The 17,795-nt window shown below is 44.9% G+C and overlaps 1 protein-coding gene across 1 annotated transcript in view; it reads left to right on the plus strand.

Annotated features, from left to right (window-relative positions):
* LOC129699107 (contactin-associated protein-like 5) overlaps window positions 1-17,795 on the plus strand; it is a 1,038,064-nt gene that overhangs the window by 172,546 nt on the left and 847,723 nt on the right. Inside the window, exon 3 of the mRNA XM_055638766.1 lies at window positions 11,801-11,994. Coding sequence (XP_055494741.1) covers window positions 11,801-11,994 — 194 coding nt within the window. The remainder of the gene's footprint in view (window positions 1-11,800; window positions 11,995-17,795) is intronic.

Raw genomic sequence — 17,795 nt, forward strand, 5'->3', positions numbered from 1 at the left:
CGATCCCGACTACGGGTGCTGTCTGCGCGGTTTCCTCCCACACTCCAAAGACGTGCAGGTTTCTATGTTAATGTAAATTGGCCCTGGTGTAATTTAACGTAACGTTACTGTAAATTGTCCCTAGTGTGTTTAGGATACTGTTATTGTGCGTGGATCGCTGGTCGGCGTGGACGAGGTGAGCCGAAGGCCTGTTTCTGTGCTGTACCTCTAAACTAAAAAAACTAAACTAAACCATACTTGAAAAGATGACCATGTCAGGTGTGAAATCTCAGGATTGACTTGGACAAAGTTGAAGGTATTTTTCATGTCAGGATCTGCAACTTGCAACTTTACAAATGGTGATGACTAGAGCCAGGATTTTGTCATAAATGCCGTGTGCCTTTTTCATGCCTCATTTAAGGAAGATAATGCCTTTTTCATGATTGAGTGCCTAAATCAGCCTTTTTTTGCCCTTTTTAACGTAACTTACAAGAAGATTTACACCACCGGGGCGAAACCCGGCTGTCAGTGGGTGTTTAGTGGTGATTGGAGAGGGGTGCATGGGAAAGGGTCCAGTCTTTGCAAACTGGAGTCAAGCTGTGGAGTCAAGCTGTGAGTAGGTGTGAAGTGTTCAAGAAGGAACTGCAGATGCTGGAAAGATCGAAGGTACACAACAATGCTGGAGAAACTCAGCGGGTGTAGCAGCATCTATGGAGCGAAGGAAATAGGCGACGTTTTGGGCCGAAACCGTTCTTCAGACTGAGTGTTGGTTGGGGTTACCAGGGTTAAGTTTCTGTTTATCAAAACTGCAGTAGAACTCGTTCAGGTCGTTGGTCAGCTGACAATTGTCCAAGGAGCGGGGTTTTTTCCTCTTGTAGCTTGTGATTTCCTGCAAGCCCTTCCACACTGAAGAAGAGTAATTTGCTGAGAACTTGCCCCTCAACTTCTCAGAGTACTTTTCCTTGGCATCTCTGATTCCTCTTCTCAGCTTGTACTTGGCCTGCCCGTAGAGGTCTGCATCCCTACTCCTGTAGGATCTACCCCTGCAAGCTTCAAAATGCCTAAAGTCAAGTCAACGCCTTGTAAAACACTGAACGATTTGGTGGGAGTGTATGGGAGTGATATATTCTCTGCAAACAACTGTGTTCTGTTTTGCAAAGCATGTGAGAAAACAGTAAATCATGAGAAAAAATATTTCATCTCCATGCATGTACAGACAGCTAAACTTAATTTGGCGGCAGAGAAACAGAAGATAGGATACAGAAGGTCTCCTCACAACATTTACTGCTGGCTCCAATCGCAAATCTGAGTTTTCGAGTGATCTGTGCAACGCATTCATTGATGCTGGAATTCCACTGTGGAAATTGGGAAACAAAACTCTCAGAGGATTTTTTAGGGAAATACACAGAGGAACATACCAAGCAAGTCATCATTACGGAAAAATTGCACAACAATGTTGTGCAGATAATTAGAGATGAAGTTGCATGCAACAAATTATGGATCTCAATAGACGAGATAACTGATGCTGTGGGGAGATTTGTTGCCAATTTGGTAATTGGTACACTGGAGGCAGGCCAACCATCAAAGGAGTATTTCTTCACATCGGAAGTATTGGAAAAGTCAAAGAGCTGAACTATTACATCTTCACTTGCTGTACTTTGTACTTAAAGTTCGTGGCGATGTAGGTGAAGACATACAAGGAAAATGTGAGAGGGTGATTTTAGCTTACAAAGATCTTGAAGAAATACAAAACATAGCTAAAGTTCTCAGAGGTGTAATGCACAAGATATCAACATGAATGTAGAGTTTATAGCTTGTTTCGGGTATGCACCAGTGACCTCAGCTGGGGTAGAAAGATGTTTTTCACAACTGTAGCATATTCTGTCTGACAGACGGCATAGTTTAACACCAGATAATTTGAAAAAAATGCTGGTAGTTATGTGCAACCAACTTTGGTCATTTAATGTAGTATACCTTTATAATTATCATTTTGAACCATATTTTGGTGGAGGAAATAAATGTCTTTTTATGCCTTTTTGTGCCTTTTTTGTAATTTCATTATGCCTTTTGTCCTGCCTATTTCAGAGATTTTTAGTGCCTAAACATCCTGGCTCTAGTGATGATATATGGCTGCTGACTTATCTCATTTGGTGGTAGTGATTATGGGTTTGCGAGATAGTCTCTGGAGTAGCCTTGATGAATAAGAGCAGCACAGTCTGTAAATAGAATAAAATGTAGCTGGCATGTGCAGGTGGGTGGAGGGAATGAATGCTTAGGGAAGAGGAGGGGGTGTGTGGCGGAGAGGGGGGGGGGTGGGGGAAGGGGTGGTGTGGGAAGGGAGGTTGGTGGAAGAGGGGGGGTGGGAGAATGGGGGTGTGGGTGAAGAGGGGTGTGGGGAAGGGGGGGTGGGGGTGGGGGGGGGGGGGGGTGTGGGGGGGGAGGGGGGGTGTGAGAGAAGGGGGGGTGGTCACAGCAGACGCAGCTCGCACTCTGCTCACCCCGCACCTTCAGCTTTCGGCCTCACGCAGTAGCCCCCGGTCCCACTCAGGCTTCACTCAGAGGCTTCTGTTTCAACTTAACAGTTCCCGGCTCACACAGCTCACGAACTCAGCCCCGCCTCCGGGTCTTTATTCTCCGTGGGTGCCAGAAGGGGCATTACTTTCGTGGTGACTGACAGGCGAGAAGACCAATCTGTTTATCTCACGATATTTTAAACCTTCTTTTCTAATATTTCACTGATCGGAACAAAACATGGTGTGCTTGGAGCAGAGGAAAACCGTGAGCAAAAGGGAAGTGGTCAAGATGAGAATTTTAATGAGAATAGTATAGATAGTTTAGAGATACTGCGGGAAAACAGGCCCTTTGGCCCACCAAGTCCGCACTGACCAGCGATCCCCGAACCCTGACTATCCTACACACTAGGGACAATTTATAATTTTACCGAAGCCAATTAGCCTACAAACCTGTACGTATTAAGGAGTGTGGGAGGAAAGAAAGAGATCCCGGAAAAAACCCATGTAAGTCACTGGGAGAACGTACAAACTCCATACCGGCAGCACCAGTAGCCAGGAACGAACCCAGATCTCTGGCGCTGTAAGGCAGGAGCTCTACCGCTGCGCCACCGTACCTTCATTTTGTTGGATAGTCTAAAGTTTCTTGAGTGTTTTTTGAAGCTGTATGCACCCAGAGTATTCTATCACAGTCCGGATGCATCGGGAAGTGACTCAGTTATTTATCCAACTACTAGGTCACTCTTGTGACCGCACTACAGTACGATTAACTGGGCCAGTCATATATTTGTTTGTTGATAGCATCCCACCCTGAGTTATTGGGCAATGGCATCACCCTGCTGCAATCTGGCAACTGAACTATCCTACCAAATATCAGGCCATTGAACCACCCTATCAGCAACTAAACTGCGGTCCTGAGCTACTATCTACCTCATCAGAGATCCTCGGACTATCTTTGATCGGACTTTTTATTGATCAGACTTTATATTGCACAAATTGTTATTCACATTATTCCCTTTACCATGGATCTGTACACTGTGGATGGCTCGTAATCATGTATTGTCATTCGGCTGACTGATTAACACGAAACAAATGCTTTTCACTGTACCTCGGTACACGTGACATTAAACTAAACTAAACTAAACTCGTGGGGCAGTTGTTTTACTGTTTCTTTGTGAAGAATGGAATTTTCTGCTGTTGGTATAATATTAATGTTGTTTGCCTTTGTAACGCATACCTGCGTATCAGTTGGGTCTTGCTTCATGTTTGGAATTAGAACCCCCAGAATTGCTTTGGTCAGAGGGTGGTGTATCTGTGGAATTCATTGCCACACAAGGCTGTGGAGGCCAAGTCAGTGGATAGTTTTAAGGCAAAGATTCTTGATCAGTACAGGCGTCAGGGGTGTATGGGGAGAAGGCAGGAGAATGGGGGTTAGGAGGGAGAGATGATTGAATGGCAGAGCAGACTTGATGGGCCCAAAGGCCTAATTCTGCTCCTATCACTTATGAATTTCTATCATTCAATCATTCACTGGGATGAAATACATGGAGTCCAAGCACAGAGGTCTACAACTTGCTGATGTGCTCCCTCCGGAAGCATGTGGTTGGCTGTGGAATTTCCAGCGTATCAGTAGCATGATCTGGTTCAATATGAATAAGTAAATGGTTAAACATTGGCCATCATCGTCTGATCCATCTTGACTGTCAATTTGATCTTGCGCTTTAATCTAACCCATTGTTACCGTAGGTTCCTAATTCATTGATGGGAATTACAGAGCATTGATCTCTGATGGAGAATTAATAATCCATTTATCACGACCATCATAGAGTCTGTCCTCACCTTCTCCTTCATGGTCTGGTTTGGCTCAGCCATCAAGCATGACATCCGGAACTGCAGCACATCGTTTGGTCATCTGAGAAACTTGTTGGCTGCAACCTTCCCCCATTGATGAACTGTACACTGCAAGGGCCAGGAAGAGAGCGGGTAAGATCATCTCTGACCCCTCTCACCCTGGCCACAAACTCTTTGAATCACTTCCCTCTGGGAGGCGACTCCGGACTGTCAAAGCTGCCACAGCCAGACATAAAAACAGCTTCTTCCCACGAGCAGTAGCTCCACTCAACAGCCAATAGCCTGTAGCCTTTTTTTCCCTGGTACTTTATTTGCACATGTTTAAATTATAATATTTTATTTTTAATTGTATGCTGTATATCGGGTTTTTTTAAATCCTTTTGTGAGCCGAGCACCGAGGCAAAATCCTTGTATGTGTACATACTTGGGTAATTTTTTAAATTATTATTATGATTATTATTTTGCTTGTACGGATGGCTTCAGAAACTGTGCAGAATGGCAAGCAGTGTCATTTACGGGTCTCAGCAATTCTCCAGCTCTTTGCAGCCTCGCGGTCAATGGCAAATGTTGACGATGCAGTAATCTCGAAAAGAAATTGGTTACATGCTCTCTTTCTGCCTCTCAAGCACTGTATGTTACCAAAGATTGAGGAAAATAATTCAGAATTGCAAACGAAACCTCAGAAATAAGGTCATTAAATAGCAAAGGATCTCGTAAATGAAAGTCCCCCGTCTCATTCTGCAGCTACCAATTTGACTTAAGCACTCTCCAAAGAGCAATGTGAGCCCAGGGCATTGACAGAAATGACTAGCTGTGCATTGATCTGTGTTAAAGCACAGTGGACCTGTGACCATATCTGTTTAAATACACAAAAATCACACAGCTCCTTCAATAAGGTTACCCGCTACAGTTGTGAAGAAGCCTGGTCTTTCAGCAGTGAAATCTTGCATGCTTGATGTCAAATATTGGTTGCTTTAGAAGATTTTGCTCGGTTAAATTTTCCATTCAAATCAGAATTTTCATACCATGTCACAAAGAGGGCAGCACGGTGGCGCAGTGGTAGAGTTGCTGCCTTACAGCACTGGCAGCGGCGGAGACCTGGGTTCGATCCAGACTACAGGTACTGTGTGTACGGAGTTTGTACGCTCTCCCCGTGACTTGCGTGGGTTTTCTCCAAGATCTTTGGTTTCCTCCCACACTCCAAAGACGTACAGGTTTGTAGGTAAATTGGCTTGGTAAATGTAAAAATTGTGTGTGTAGGATAGTGTTAATGTACAGGGATCGCTGGTCGGCGCGGACCCAGTAGGTCGATGGTCCTGTTTCCGTGCTGTATCTCTAAACTAGATAGATATGCCATTTATTGTCACTATACATGTACAATGAAATTAAAAGCTGCTCGTACTCAGTGCATACATATAATTTAATATAACTAAACTAAACTAAATTAAATTCAACCCATCCATTCTATGCTGGACCTCAAAAGCATTCCCATTTAACTGCGTAGGAAGGAATTGCAGATGCTGGTTTACACTGGAGATGGACACAAGATCCTGGAGTAACTCAGCGGGACAGGCAGCACCTCTGGAGAGAAGGATTGGGTGACGTTTCGGGTTGAGACCCTTCTTCAGACTGTGAGTCGGGGGAGAGGGAAATTAGAGATGTGGAAGAGCAAGGTGTGAAAATGACAGATCAAAGCAGACGATGCTCAAGGAAATGTAGAATGGTTCCTTGTTGGCTGAGGGGAAGGTGACGACGAGGCATACAGTAAAATTAGTCAGGAGATCAGCGAAACTAGTCGGAGAACTCGGAGGGGCCGAGGGATGGAGAGAGAGGGAAAACTACTTATTTTAATCACAGGTAGACAAAAATGCTGGAGAAACTCAGCCGGTGAGGCAGCATCCATGGAACAAAGGAAATAGGTAACGTTTCGGGTCTCAACCCTTCTTCAGAATGAAGAAAATTTTCAACCCGAAACGTTGCCTATTTACTTCGCTCCATAGATGCTTCCTCACCGGCTGAGTTTCTCCAGCATTTTTGTCTACCTTCGATTTTCCAGCATCTGCAGTTCCTTCTTAAACATTATTTTAATCACATCCTGCTGTAAACAATTCTCTTTCAAATGCCTATGAACACTCTCTCTTTCATGCCCCCCATCTTCTTATGGTTAGCTCAAGTGAATCTCAGTCAATTATTATTTTAGAAATTTGCCTTTAGGCATTTATTTTTTTGGTGTGTTGAGTGCATAGAGTGGGTTCTGTGCGTGACAACAATGTCAAATTCCGAACTCACAAACATTTGGGACATCCTTGACTTAATAAATCATTAACAGTCTGAAGATGTGTCTCGACCCGAAACGTCACCCTTCTCTCCAGAGATGATGCCTGTCCAGCTGAGTTGCTCCAGCATTTTGTGTCCATTTAAGGTTAATAAATCATTATTGGGTATTTTTATTTCCTTGTTAAAAGCTTTGAAAACTCAAACGTGCCATTTTTCACAGATGCAGTTGGTTCTAGATGGTCAGTGAGCAGATTGATACTAGTTTAGTACCTATGTGTTTTGTGTGTTCCGTTGCTTTTTATTTGTATGACTGACATGGCAAATGAAATTCCTCGTATGTTGCAAAACATACTTGGCTAATAAAGTATTATTGTATTGTTTCATTTGGTTTAGTTTAGAGATACAGCGCGGAAGCAAGCACTTTGGACTACCGAGTCTGCGCCGACCAGCGATCCCCACACACTTACACTATTCTGCACACGCTAATTAAATGACAAACCTGTACGTCTTCGGAGTGTTTGAGAAATCGGTCACCCTGGAGAAAACCCACGCGGTCACCGGGAGAACATAATGTACAAACTCCGTACAGGCAGCCCCCATAATCAGGGTTGAACGCGGGTCTCTGGCACTGCAAGGCAGCAACTCTACCGCTGCACCACCATGCCACACTAATAAAAGGATTAGTTTGGAGTAGCCTGAAACTGAATCTTCTGGGAAGACTGGCACTGTCTATAAAGTGGGGCCCCTGACAATCTCTTACCTCACATGGTCCCAAGGTTATTTAATCAGTGGCTGCTATCTGGGCTGTGAGTTGCAGTTAAGAGTTCACTCAATCCGTCAGTCAGTTTAATATGAGGAAAGTGTACTCCTTTCAGTTTCAGTTCAGTTTATTGTCACGTGTACCGAGGTACAGTGAAAAACTTTTGTTGCGTGCTGACCTGTCAGCAGAAAGACAAGAAATGATTACAGTCGATCCATTTACAGTGTGTAGATACATGATAATGGAATAACGTTTAGCGCAACGTAAAGCCAGCAAAGCCCGATCAAGGATAGTCTGAGGGTCACCAATGAGGTAGATAGTAGTTCAGGACTGCTCTCTGGTTGTGGTAGGATGGTTCAGTTGCCTGATAACTGCTGAGAAGAAACTGTCCCCAAATCTGGTGATGTGCGTTTTCACACTTTTATACCTTTTGCCTGATGGGAGCGGGGAGAAGAGGGAGTGGCCAGGGTGCGACTCGTCCTTGATTATGCTGCTGGCCTTGCCGAGGCAGCGCGAGGTATAAATGGAGTAAATAGAAGAGAGGTTGGTTTGTGTGATGGTCTGGGCTGCGTCCACAATTTAATGCAATTTCTTGCGATCCTGGATGGAACAGTTCCCAAACCAGTTCCCGATAAAATACTTTGTATGGTGCATCTGTAGAAGTTGGTGAGAGTTGTAGGGGACGCGCCCAACTTCCTAAGCCTTCTAAGGAAATAGAGGTGTTGGAGTGCTTTATTGGTTGTTGCTTGAAAATGGGTGGTCAGGGGAGAAGTGGCTGGTAATATTGACTCCTAGCAATATGAAGTTGTACGTGGCTGCACAGTCATGGGTGGACAAAGAGTAATGAAGGGGGCTAAGAAGGGGCATTGAGGCCACCATGTTGAGGATTATCGTAGAGTAGGATTTGTCCCCTATTCTCACTGATTGGGGTCTGTTGGTCAGGAAGTGGAGAAACGACTTGAGAAACGAAGTCGAGAAAAGAAGTCCATTAATAATATCCTCTATCTATTCTAGGTCTCCACCTTCCGATCTATTTTCCATTGTTAACTCATTAAAACGAGCCACGCTCATTGATATCAACACTCACACATTCATTACTCACACAAGATATGATGGGGAAATTAAACCCTATATTACGTTTAAAACACAAAATACTTGCGCTATAACCTCGGGAAAAGCACTCAACCAAGAATGCCAAGCCCAATGCCAAAGTAGTATCGAAACTATGTTGGAAGGAACTGCAGATACTGGTTTACACCGAAGATAGACACAAAATGCTTGAGTAACTCAGCTGGTCAGACAGCATCCCTGGAGAAAAGGAATAGGTGACGTTTTGGGCCGAGACCCTTCTTCAGACTGAAGATGCTGCTGCCTGAACCGCTGAGTAAATTGCCTGTCCCACTTAGGTGATTTTTTTAGATGACTAGGCTGTCACCACATGGTCACTGGGGTGTCGCCTGTATGGTTGTGAGTAGTCTCCTCAGTCGGCCAAAGAGTCTTAGCGTTTTTCTGGTCGCAGCTGGATTTTGAAATGTTCAAACATTTTTGCTCGACAGTGGGCTTGACGTCATTGAGCGTAGCTTGACTTCTCCTGACGTAGGTGCTGTCGTAGGTTGTCGCCAGAATGACGTAGGTTGTCACCAGGTGACATAGGTTGTCGCGGTGCTGGCATCGGTGAATTCCATCGGCAACTACCTACGTCAACCGGCGACAGGTACCGGCGACTGAATTGTCTTAAGTTGTCTTCGGTTGTCGCTGAACGGTTCGTAGCTTGTCGCGGGTGGACGTGGGTTGTCGTAGGCGTGGTCATAGGTGGACGTCCTAATGGGCCGCCGGTTGTCGGTAGCTTGCCGTAGCTTGAAGTCGACCAGGTGGTAGGTTGTTGTAGACATTGTCGTAGGGAGGTCCAGTCGCCGGTTTTTCGGAGACCTGATACGACTATGACAGTCGCCGGCAGTCGCTGAAAAAATCGCCTAAGTGGGACAGACCCATTACTCCAGCATTTTGTGTCTATTTTCAGAGTATCTAAACCACCTACACACTTTTATGCTATAGGGCAATAACTAACTTTATATTCAGTAATAAGCCACCTACCTGTACATGGTAACAAACACACTAGGTAATGTTTTACCTATCCCAATACCACATGTGAATCTAAAATACCTTCACACAGTTAAACTATGTGACAACATAAATCAGGTGTGTCAATGCCAGGATATCATTGTGGTTATCAAATGGGCGCCTCCGTAGTTATTTACAGCATGAAATGTCTGGTACAATGTTGTGGTGTTGGGACATCAGCAGGAAATGGGTACAACACTTGGAATGGGTTTTGAGTCTAATTTACGCATCAAAAAAAAATGAGTCCTATTTCTCGACAATTGCACGCCTGGTACCTTTAACCCAAATAACCAATTTCTTTTGAATAACATAGTGGGCCGATAACGAAACCAATTTGCAGTGATGTGATGGTTCTTGTTTGTCCTGCAGTAGATCAAGTGATCTGACATTAATAATCTGCAGGGGCTGTGTGGTTTTGCATATTCGCACCACATATTGCGCAGCTCATTTCTTGCTCTGGAATCACCTTTAGCTGGCATTGCGCTAATGCTGTGATTACATCTGCTGAGTCTCGATTGCTCTTCTGGAGAGGAGAATCATTTCCTGTAGACTTTAGTCAATTCCCTTCATTATTGTAATCATCTCAATCAGATCAGTCTTTAACCTCCATACGTCCTGGGAATATAGCTTAAGCTCATCGTTATCTGCAGGCCGCATAAGCAATTCTAAAATGGTTACACAGAAAAGCTGGAGAAACTCAGCGGGTGCAGCAGCATCTATGGAGCGAAGGAAAAATAGGCAACGTTTCGGGCCGAAACCCTTCCGCAGATAAGCTGGGGGTCTGGGGACAAGAAAGGGAAAAGGAGGAGTTGGTTGTCTCTGCCTTTGGCATCTGTGTTGCTGCTGGGAATTGCTTAACCTATGGCTATTTGCCAGAAATGCACCTTGAGAATGGGTTTTAGTTTTGTTTTAGAGGTACAGCGATGAAACAGGACTTTCGGCCCAACGGGTCCACGCCGACCATCGATCTCCCGTACATTAGTTCTTTGTCCTACACGCTGGAGGCAATTTACAGATGCCTATTAGCCTACAACCTACAAGTAAACAGGAGCAGCTGGAGAAAACTCACCAGGAGAATGTACACATCCCACATAGACTGCACCCGTAGTCAGGATCAAACCCAGGTCACTGGTGCTGTGAGGCAGCAGCTGTACCATTACGCTACTGTGCCATCCCTTGTCTCTGCTATTTGGCAAAATATGGCCATTGAATATATATTTATTCAAAACTGATTGTATTCGGAGCAATATTAAACAAAACAACGAGAATAATCTGACTCTGATGTGTCAACAATGAATCTCCCAATTTCTAAGGACAGATGTACAATAATAATAACCCATTTATAAAGACCTTAATTGTGCAAAAGATCTTCTGCAACACTATACAGATGTTATCAAGCTAATGTACATTAAATAACGATTAGTCTGACATCTGGGGCAATTTTATGTTACAATTTCATGGGTGCCTTGAACGCACTGCCAGGGATAATGGCGCAGACAGATACGATAATGGTATTTAGGAGGCTCTTAAATAGGCTCATGGTTATGCAAGGATATGGAACACATGAAGGCGGTGTGAATTAGTTTGAAGAAAAGCAGTTCGACCCGAGAAGTCACCTTTCCATGTTCTCCAGGGATGCCTTAGCTGCCTGACCCGCTGAGTTATTCCAACTTTTTGTGTTTTTCCTTGGTAAACCAGTATCTGCAGTTACTTGCTTCTATTGGGGATTAGTTTAAGTAGGGATCATGTTTGCACAGACATCATGAACCAAGGGGCCTGTTTCGGTGCTGTACTGATCCATGTTTGTAAGTGATAGGAGCGGAATTAGGCCATTCGGCCCACCAAGTCTGCTCCGCCATTCAATCATGGTTGATCTATTTTTCCCCGTCAACCCTATTCCCTTTCCTTTTCTTTATAAACCCCTGACACCTGTACTAATCAAGAATCCATCAATCTCTGCCTTAAAAATATCCATTGACTTGGCCTTCATGTGTTCTGTGGCAATGAACCACAGATGTGTCACCCTGTGACTAAAGAAATTCTTCCTCATCTTCTTCCTAAAGTATCGTCCCTTTATTCTGTGGCCTTGATCTGTGGTCCTAGACTCTCCCACTATTGGAAACATCCTCTCCACATCCACTCGATCCAGGCCTTCCACTATTTGGTAAGTTTCAATGAAGTCCACCCCCTCATCCTTCTGAACTCCAGCGAGTACAGGCCCCAGTTCTATGATGTTATTCTTAAGGACACTCGAATTTGTGATGGTGTTGCTTATTTTAATGGTGCTGTTTCTTCGTGGCAGGTGCAGGTGGATGGTCTCCACTGGATTCGAACAAATACCAATGGTTACAAATAGATCTGGGCGAGAGAACAGAAATCTCTGCCCTCGCAACCCAAGGTCGATATGGGAGTTCAGATTGGGTGACGAGTTATGCACTGATGTTCAGTGACACTGAGAGAAATTGGAAACAGTACCGGCAAGAAGACAACACTTGGGTAGGTAATTTACATGGAATTACTCCCAGTCAGCGTCAATATCCAAAAATAGATTGTTTGTTGCTATTCTGTATACGATGCTGCAAAGAGTCTATTAGACAGAAACACAATATGTTTTCTGAATCGTTACGAGCATTAGTGACTATTTATTTTCTTCGCCGTTTTGATCAGTGGTGCATGAAATAGATTAATCCGTGCACGACTGGTTTGCGAGGAGCCACGCACAAAAACAATGGTTGGAATCATCGGATTGTATTTGGAGGGATAGTAAACTTGTTGCAAGAGCGTAGGAATATATCAACAACATCTATTTCTGGGGTTTAAAAGAGGTGCTCAATCATTTGCAGTCTTCGTCGTTCAAGGTATACCTCTCGGCTGACAGCTTGCCAAAATATTTCCAGAAGTCATTACATTATCGCATACTGTTATATCTCATGTGGAGGTTGAACCTTCCAACCTGATTGTTATGAGGAAAAAATGTACGTGGTGATTCTTGCTGAAGTGATTTTCTTTTTTTAAAACGGGGCGGGAGGGGAGGGGACGGCTTGTTATATTTTCTGGGAAGAGCCGAATCTTGAGATGGTTGTCAACATTTTAGATACTCTGACAATGTAACCATGGGAGAGGGAGAGAACAGTGCACCTGAATAGTTGGTGATGGACAATGGCCGGGAAATTCAAACCCAGTTGACCACAGCGGACCTGCCGTGCAGTTATTGCGATTTGCAGCTAAATTCTGTACTCGCTGGAGTTTGCAAGGATGAGGGGGGACCTCATTGAAACTTACCAAATAGTGAAAGGCCTGGATAGAGTGGATGTGGAGAGGATGTTTCCACTGGTGGGAGAGACTAGGACCAAAGGCAATAGCCTCAGAATAAAAGGCTGATCCTTTAGAAAGGAGATAAGGAGGAATTTATTTAGTGAGAGAGTAGTGAATCTGTGCAATTCATTGCCATAGAAGTCTGTGGAGGCCAAGTCAATGGATATTTTTAAGGTGGAGATTGATAGATTTTTGATTAGTACGGTTATGGGGAGAAAGCGGGAGAATGGGTTTGAGAGGGAAAGATAGAACAGCCATGATTGTGGCGGAATGAACTTGATGGGCCGAATTGCCTAATTCTGCTCCTACAACTTATGAGTTAAGAATCGATGTAAATGGTTGTTTGAAGGTCGCCGCAGAGGGTCCATTGGTGTGCAGTGCGATCTAAGACATTTTGACTTGCAAAGCAAAGGATTGTACTTGCAAAGCAAAGGATACGAGGCACTTATTGTCTATTCCTAACTGCCCTTGAATGATGGAGGCAATTAGGAACAGAACCACATCTGGAGTGGCAACACACGTGTGGAGATACCAGGTATGGATGTTTGGTTACTTTCTCTGAAGGACATCATTGAACCAAATTAGATTTTAATGGTAACCTGCCTCAGAAGGCGATGGAGGCAGGTTCTCTGGATGCTTTCAAGAGAGAGCTAGATAGGGCTCTTAAAAATAGCGGAGTCTGGGGATATGGGGAGAAGGCAGGAACGGGGTACTGATTGGGGTCGATCAGCCATGATCACATTGATTGGCGGTGGTGGCTCAAAAGGCTGAATGGCCTACTCCTGCACCTATTGTCTATTGTCTATTGTCTAACCTACCAACTTTGTGGTTGCTGTTACTCAGAATGAGGGGAATGGGATGGATGGGATTGTTCTACCGCGAGCGATAGAGTTGATGGGCCCAATGGCCTCATTGAGGATCATAACAATCCCACGATTCAACACAGCAAATGGACCAGGGAACGTGCTAAATATTCCAATACAACGTCTCCAAAAATGGTGGGTAGAGCAAGTTATTAAATTCTACCCACTGCACCCAGAGACTGCCTGCCAGTGAGGATGACCTGGAAAGAAATGAAAGGGGATCTTATAGAAACATATAACATTCTTAAGGGATTGGACAGGGTAGATGCAGGAAAAATGTTCCCCGTGTTGTGGGAGTCCAGAACCAGGGGGTCACAGTTTAAGAATAAGGGGTAGGCCATTTAGGACTGAGATGATAAAAAAACCTTTTCACCCAGAGAGTTGTAAATCTGTGGAATTCTCTGCCACAGAAGGCAGTCGAGCCAATTCACTGGACATTTCAAGATAGAGTTATATTTATCTCTTGGGGCTAATGGAATCATTTAAAAATAAATTGGATAGTTATATGGACGGGAAAGGAATGGAGGGTTATGGTCTGAGTGCAAGTAGATGGGACCAGGGGAGAATACGTGTTCGGCATGGACTAGAAGGGCCGAGATGGCCTGTTTCCGTGCTGTAATTGTTATATGGTTATATGGTTATGGTTATATGGGGAGAGGGCAGGAACGGGGTACTGATTTTGGATGATCAGCCATGACCATATTGAATGGCGGTGCTGGCTCGAAGGGCTGAATGGCCTACTCCTGCACTTAATTTCTATGTTTCTGTGGAATAAAGGATGCTGTCTCCTTTCACCTTGGATATTTGTCCGTGGCTTCATGGAGACTCTAGCCCAGGAGATTTCCGAAGAGAAGTGAGCTGCTCCTTTTTGACAGCCAGTCTCAAAAAGAAACGAGCCGACTTATGTTGACAGGCACAGACAAGGCTAGTGCCGCCAACAGGGGAGAGAAAAAATAAACGTAACACGGTGCTGTGATTAAGGGGAGGTTATCAAAGTTGACAGCTTGGCAATAAGGAGCACTGCTATTTCAAATTAGAGGGAGCTAGCTCCAGCAACCAACTCATGCTGTTCTCTGCTCATATGGTTGCAACTGTACTCTGGGTGCATGAATTGTTCTATTTCCCAGAACCAGCGAACATGAAAATTGTCGGGTATTTGCTCTTGAAATGCTCACAAAACACAGGTTTCTCAGCAGGGGCTAAATAGATAGCTTCAGCTTGCAGCTTTGGGCAATGTCTGAGCAAGTCTTTTGGCTTTTGGGTTTGACAAAAACCTAGCATGGGACTCTTTGGCCATTTGAAAATTGACAAAAGACAATAGACAATAGGTGCAGGAGTAGGCGATTCGGCCCTTCGAGCCAGCACCACCATTCAATGTGATCATAGCTGATCATCCACAATCAGTACCCCGTTCCTGCCTTCTCCCCATATCCCCTGACTCCGCTATCTTTAAGAGCCCTATCTAACTCTCTCTTGCCCGAGAGGCGACTATTTACCGGGTTGTATCTCCGGTCAGTCTGCGGCCTACCATCGATGGAGAAGGAGCCCTCCTTGGACTGACTTGACTGACTTGAGACCCTCTGCGGGGCGTGGACTTATATCGGGACCGATCCCTTGCCTGGAATCGCTCCAACCGTGACCTGCGGACTTTACATCGAGAGCTCGCAGTCTCAAGAGAGACCGAGTCGGGAAGCTCCAATGACGCAGAGGCTCGAACAGCCCCGACGCGGGGCTTGATCATCCGGCGATGGGTAACTGACATCCCCTCCATGCGGGAGATGAATATGTCGATGCGGAGGGTCAAAACTATGGAAGTCAAGACCGTCCCATCAACGGAGGGCCCAAGGCCCCTGACTGCGGGCGAGCTAGGAATTATGGACTTTGGAAGGAGTAGGATGGGGACCCACAGTCCCGTTTATATCAACGTGTCGATGGGTGAAAGGGTCAAGAGCATCAAATTCCTGGATGTGCACATCTCTGAAGATCTTTCCTGGTCCAAGAACACTGATGCAATTATCAAGAAAGCACATCAGCGCCTCTACTTCCTGAGAAGATTACGGAGAGTCGGTTTGTCAAGGAGGACTCTCTCTAACCTCTACAGGTGCACAGTAGAGAGCATACTGACCAGTTGCATCGTGGCTTGGTTCGGCAACTTGAGCGCCCTGGAGAGGAAAAGACTATAAAAAATAAAAAACACTGCCCAATCCATCATCGGCTCTGACCTTCCTTCCATCGAGGGGATTTATCGCAGTCCCTGCCTCACAAAGGCTGGCAGTATCATCAAAGACCCACACCATCCTGGCCACACACTCATCTCCCTGCTACCTTCAGGTAGAAGGTACAGGAGCCTGAAGAATGCAACGACCAGATTCAGGAATAGCTACTTCCCCACCACCATCAGGCTATTAAACCTGGCTCGGACAAAACTCTGAACATTACTAACCCATTATATGTTAATTGCACTTTATCAGTTTATTTATTCATGTGTTGTAGTCAATGCCTACTATGTCCTGTTGTGCTGAAGCAAAGCAAGAATTTCATTGTCCTATCAGGGACACATGACAATAAACTCACTTGAACTGTGAAGAGATTTGAACTTTTTTTCGCCTTCCATCACAGTGAGGAATGTGGAGGAGTCACTGTGGTGGATGTTTATGTTAAAATGTGTTTTGTGTCTTTCGTTGCTTTTTATTTGGTTGACTGACTTGGCAAATGCAATTCCTCGTATGTTGCGAAAAACACTTGGCTAATAAAGCATTATTGTGATTGTGATCATACGCTAACCTACTAATTCCTGGAATAATTCTTGTAGACCTCCTCTGGACCCTCTCCAGAGCCAGCACATCCTTCCACGGATACGGGGCCCAAATTTGCTCATGGTTGTCCTACTGTGGCCTGACCAGTGGCTTAACGAGCCTCAGCATTACATCTCTGCGTTTGTATTCCAGTCCTCTGGGCTTGGCATATGGAATCGCCCAGTTGCCAACCATTTCACTCCCTTTCCCATTCCCCTTCTAACACGGATATTGCGTGCGGGGCCCATTATTTCACCAGACTCTGGGAACTGTCTCTGCCACAGAGGGTAGGAGATTGAGAGGGCCAGTTCTTAAGGGGTTGGACAGGCTAGATGCAGGAAGATATTGGGGAAGAGGGAGCTTAAGGATAAGAAATCCTTTTAAAACCGAGTGAGGAGGCACCAGAGAGTGGTGAATCTCTGGCCAAGGGGATGGCTATATTTAAGAGGGAGTTAGATGTGGCCCTTGAGGGGATCAGAGGGTATGGATGGAGAGAAGGCAGGTACGGGATACTGAGTTGGATGATCAGCCATGATCATATTGAATGGCGGTGCAGGTTCGAAGGGCCGAATGGCCTACTCCTGCACCTAATTTCTATGTTTCTATGTTTCTATCTCTGTCCTGCACCTCCTCCATTACCAGAGGGAAGCCACAGGAACAGCATATTTTGCTCATATTTTGCTTGGGTAGCTTACAACTCAGCGGTGTGAACATTGAATTCTCTCATTTTAAGTAACTTCATCTTAGCCTCCATTCCCCTCCCCCTCCCTCCTTGCCCCATTCCTCAATACAGTGTGGAAACAGGCCCTTTGGCCCAACTTGCCCACACCGGCCAACATGTCTCAGCTACACTAGTCCCACATGCCTGCATTTGGTCCATATCCTGCCAAACCTGTCCTATCCATGTTCCTGTCTAACTGTTTCTTAAACGTTGGGATATTCCCAGCCTCAACTACCTCCTCTGGCAGCTCGTTCCATACACCCAACAACCCTTTGTGTGAAAAAGTTATCCCTCAGATTCCCATTAAACCTTTTCCCCTTCACCTTAAACCTATGTCCTCTGGTCCCCCATTCACCTACTCTGGGCATGAAGCATGTTTTAGCTTCAGTTGTTTCACATGATGCCACTTCTGTAGAATGATTACTTTTCCTGTCTCTGTATCAGTGTTAATCAATCAATATATATATTAAAAAAAAATTCTAGTCTGACTGAGACTAACATTCTTTTCTTACACTCAGCCGCTAGTCTTTCATTATATTGAGGTGTCAGCGACGTAACAGCCAAAACAGAGCAAAGACGGAGCCACTCTGAATGGATTTGTTT

This window comes from Leucoraja erinacea, chromosome 7 (genome assembly GCF_028641065.1).
Source record: "Leucoraja erinacea ecotype New England chromosome 7, Leri_hhj_1, whole genome shotgun sequence".
NCBI lineage: Eukaryota > Metazoa > Chordata > Chondrichthyes > Rajiformes > Rajidae > Leucoraja > Leucoraja erinaceus.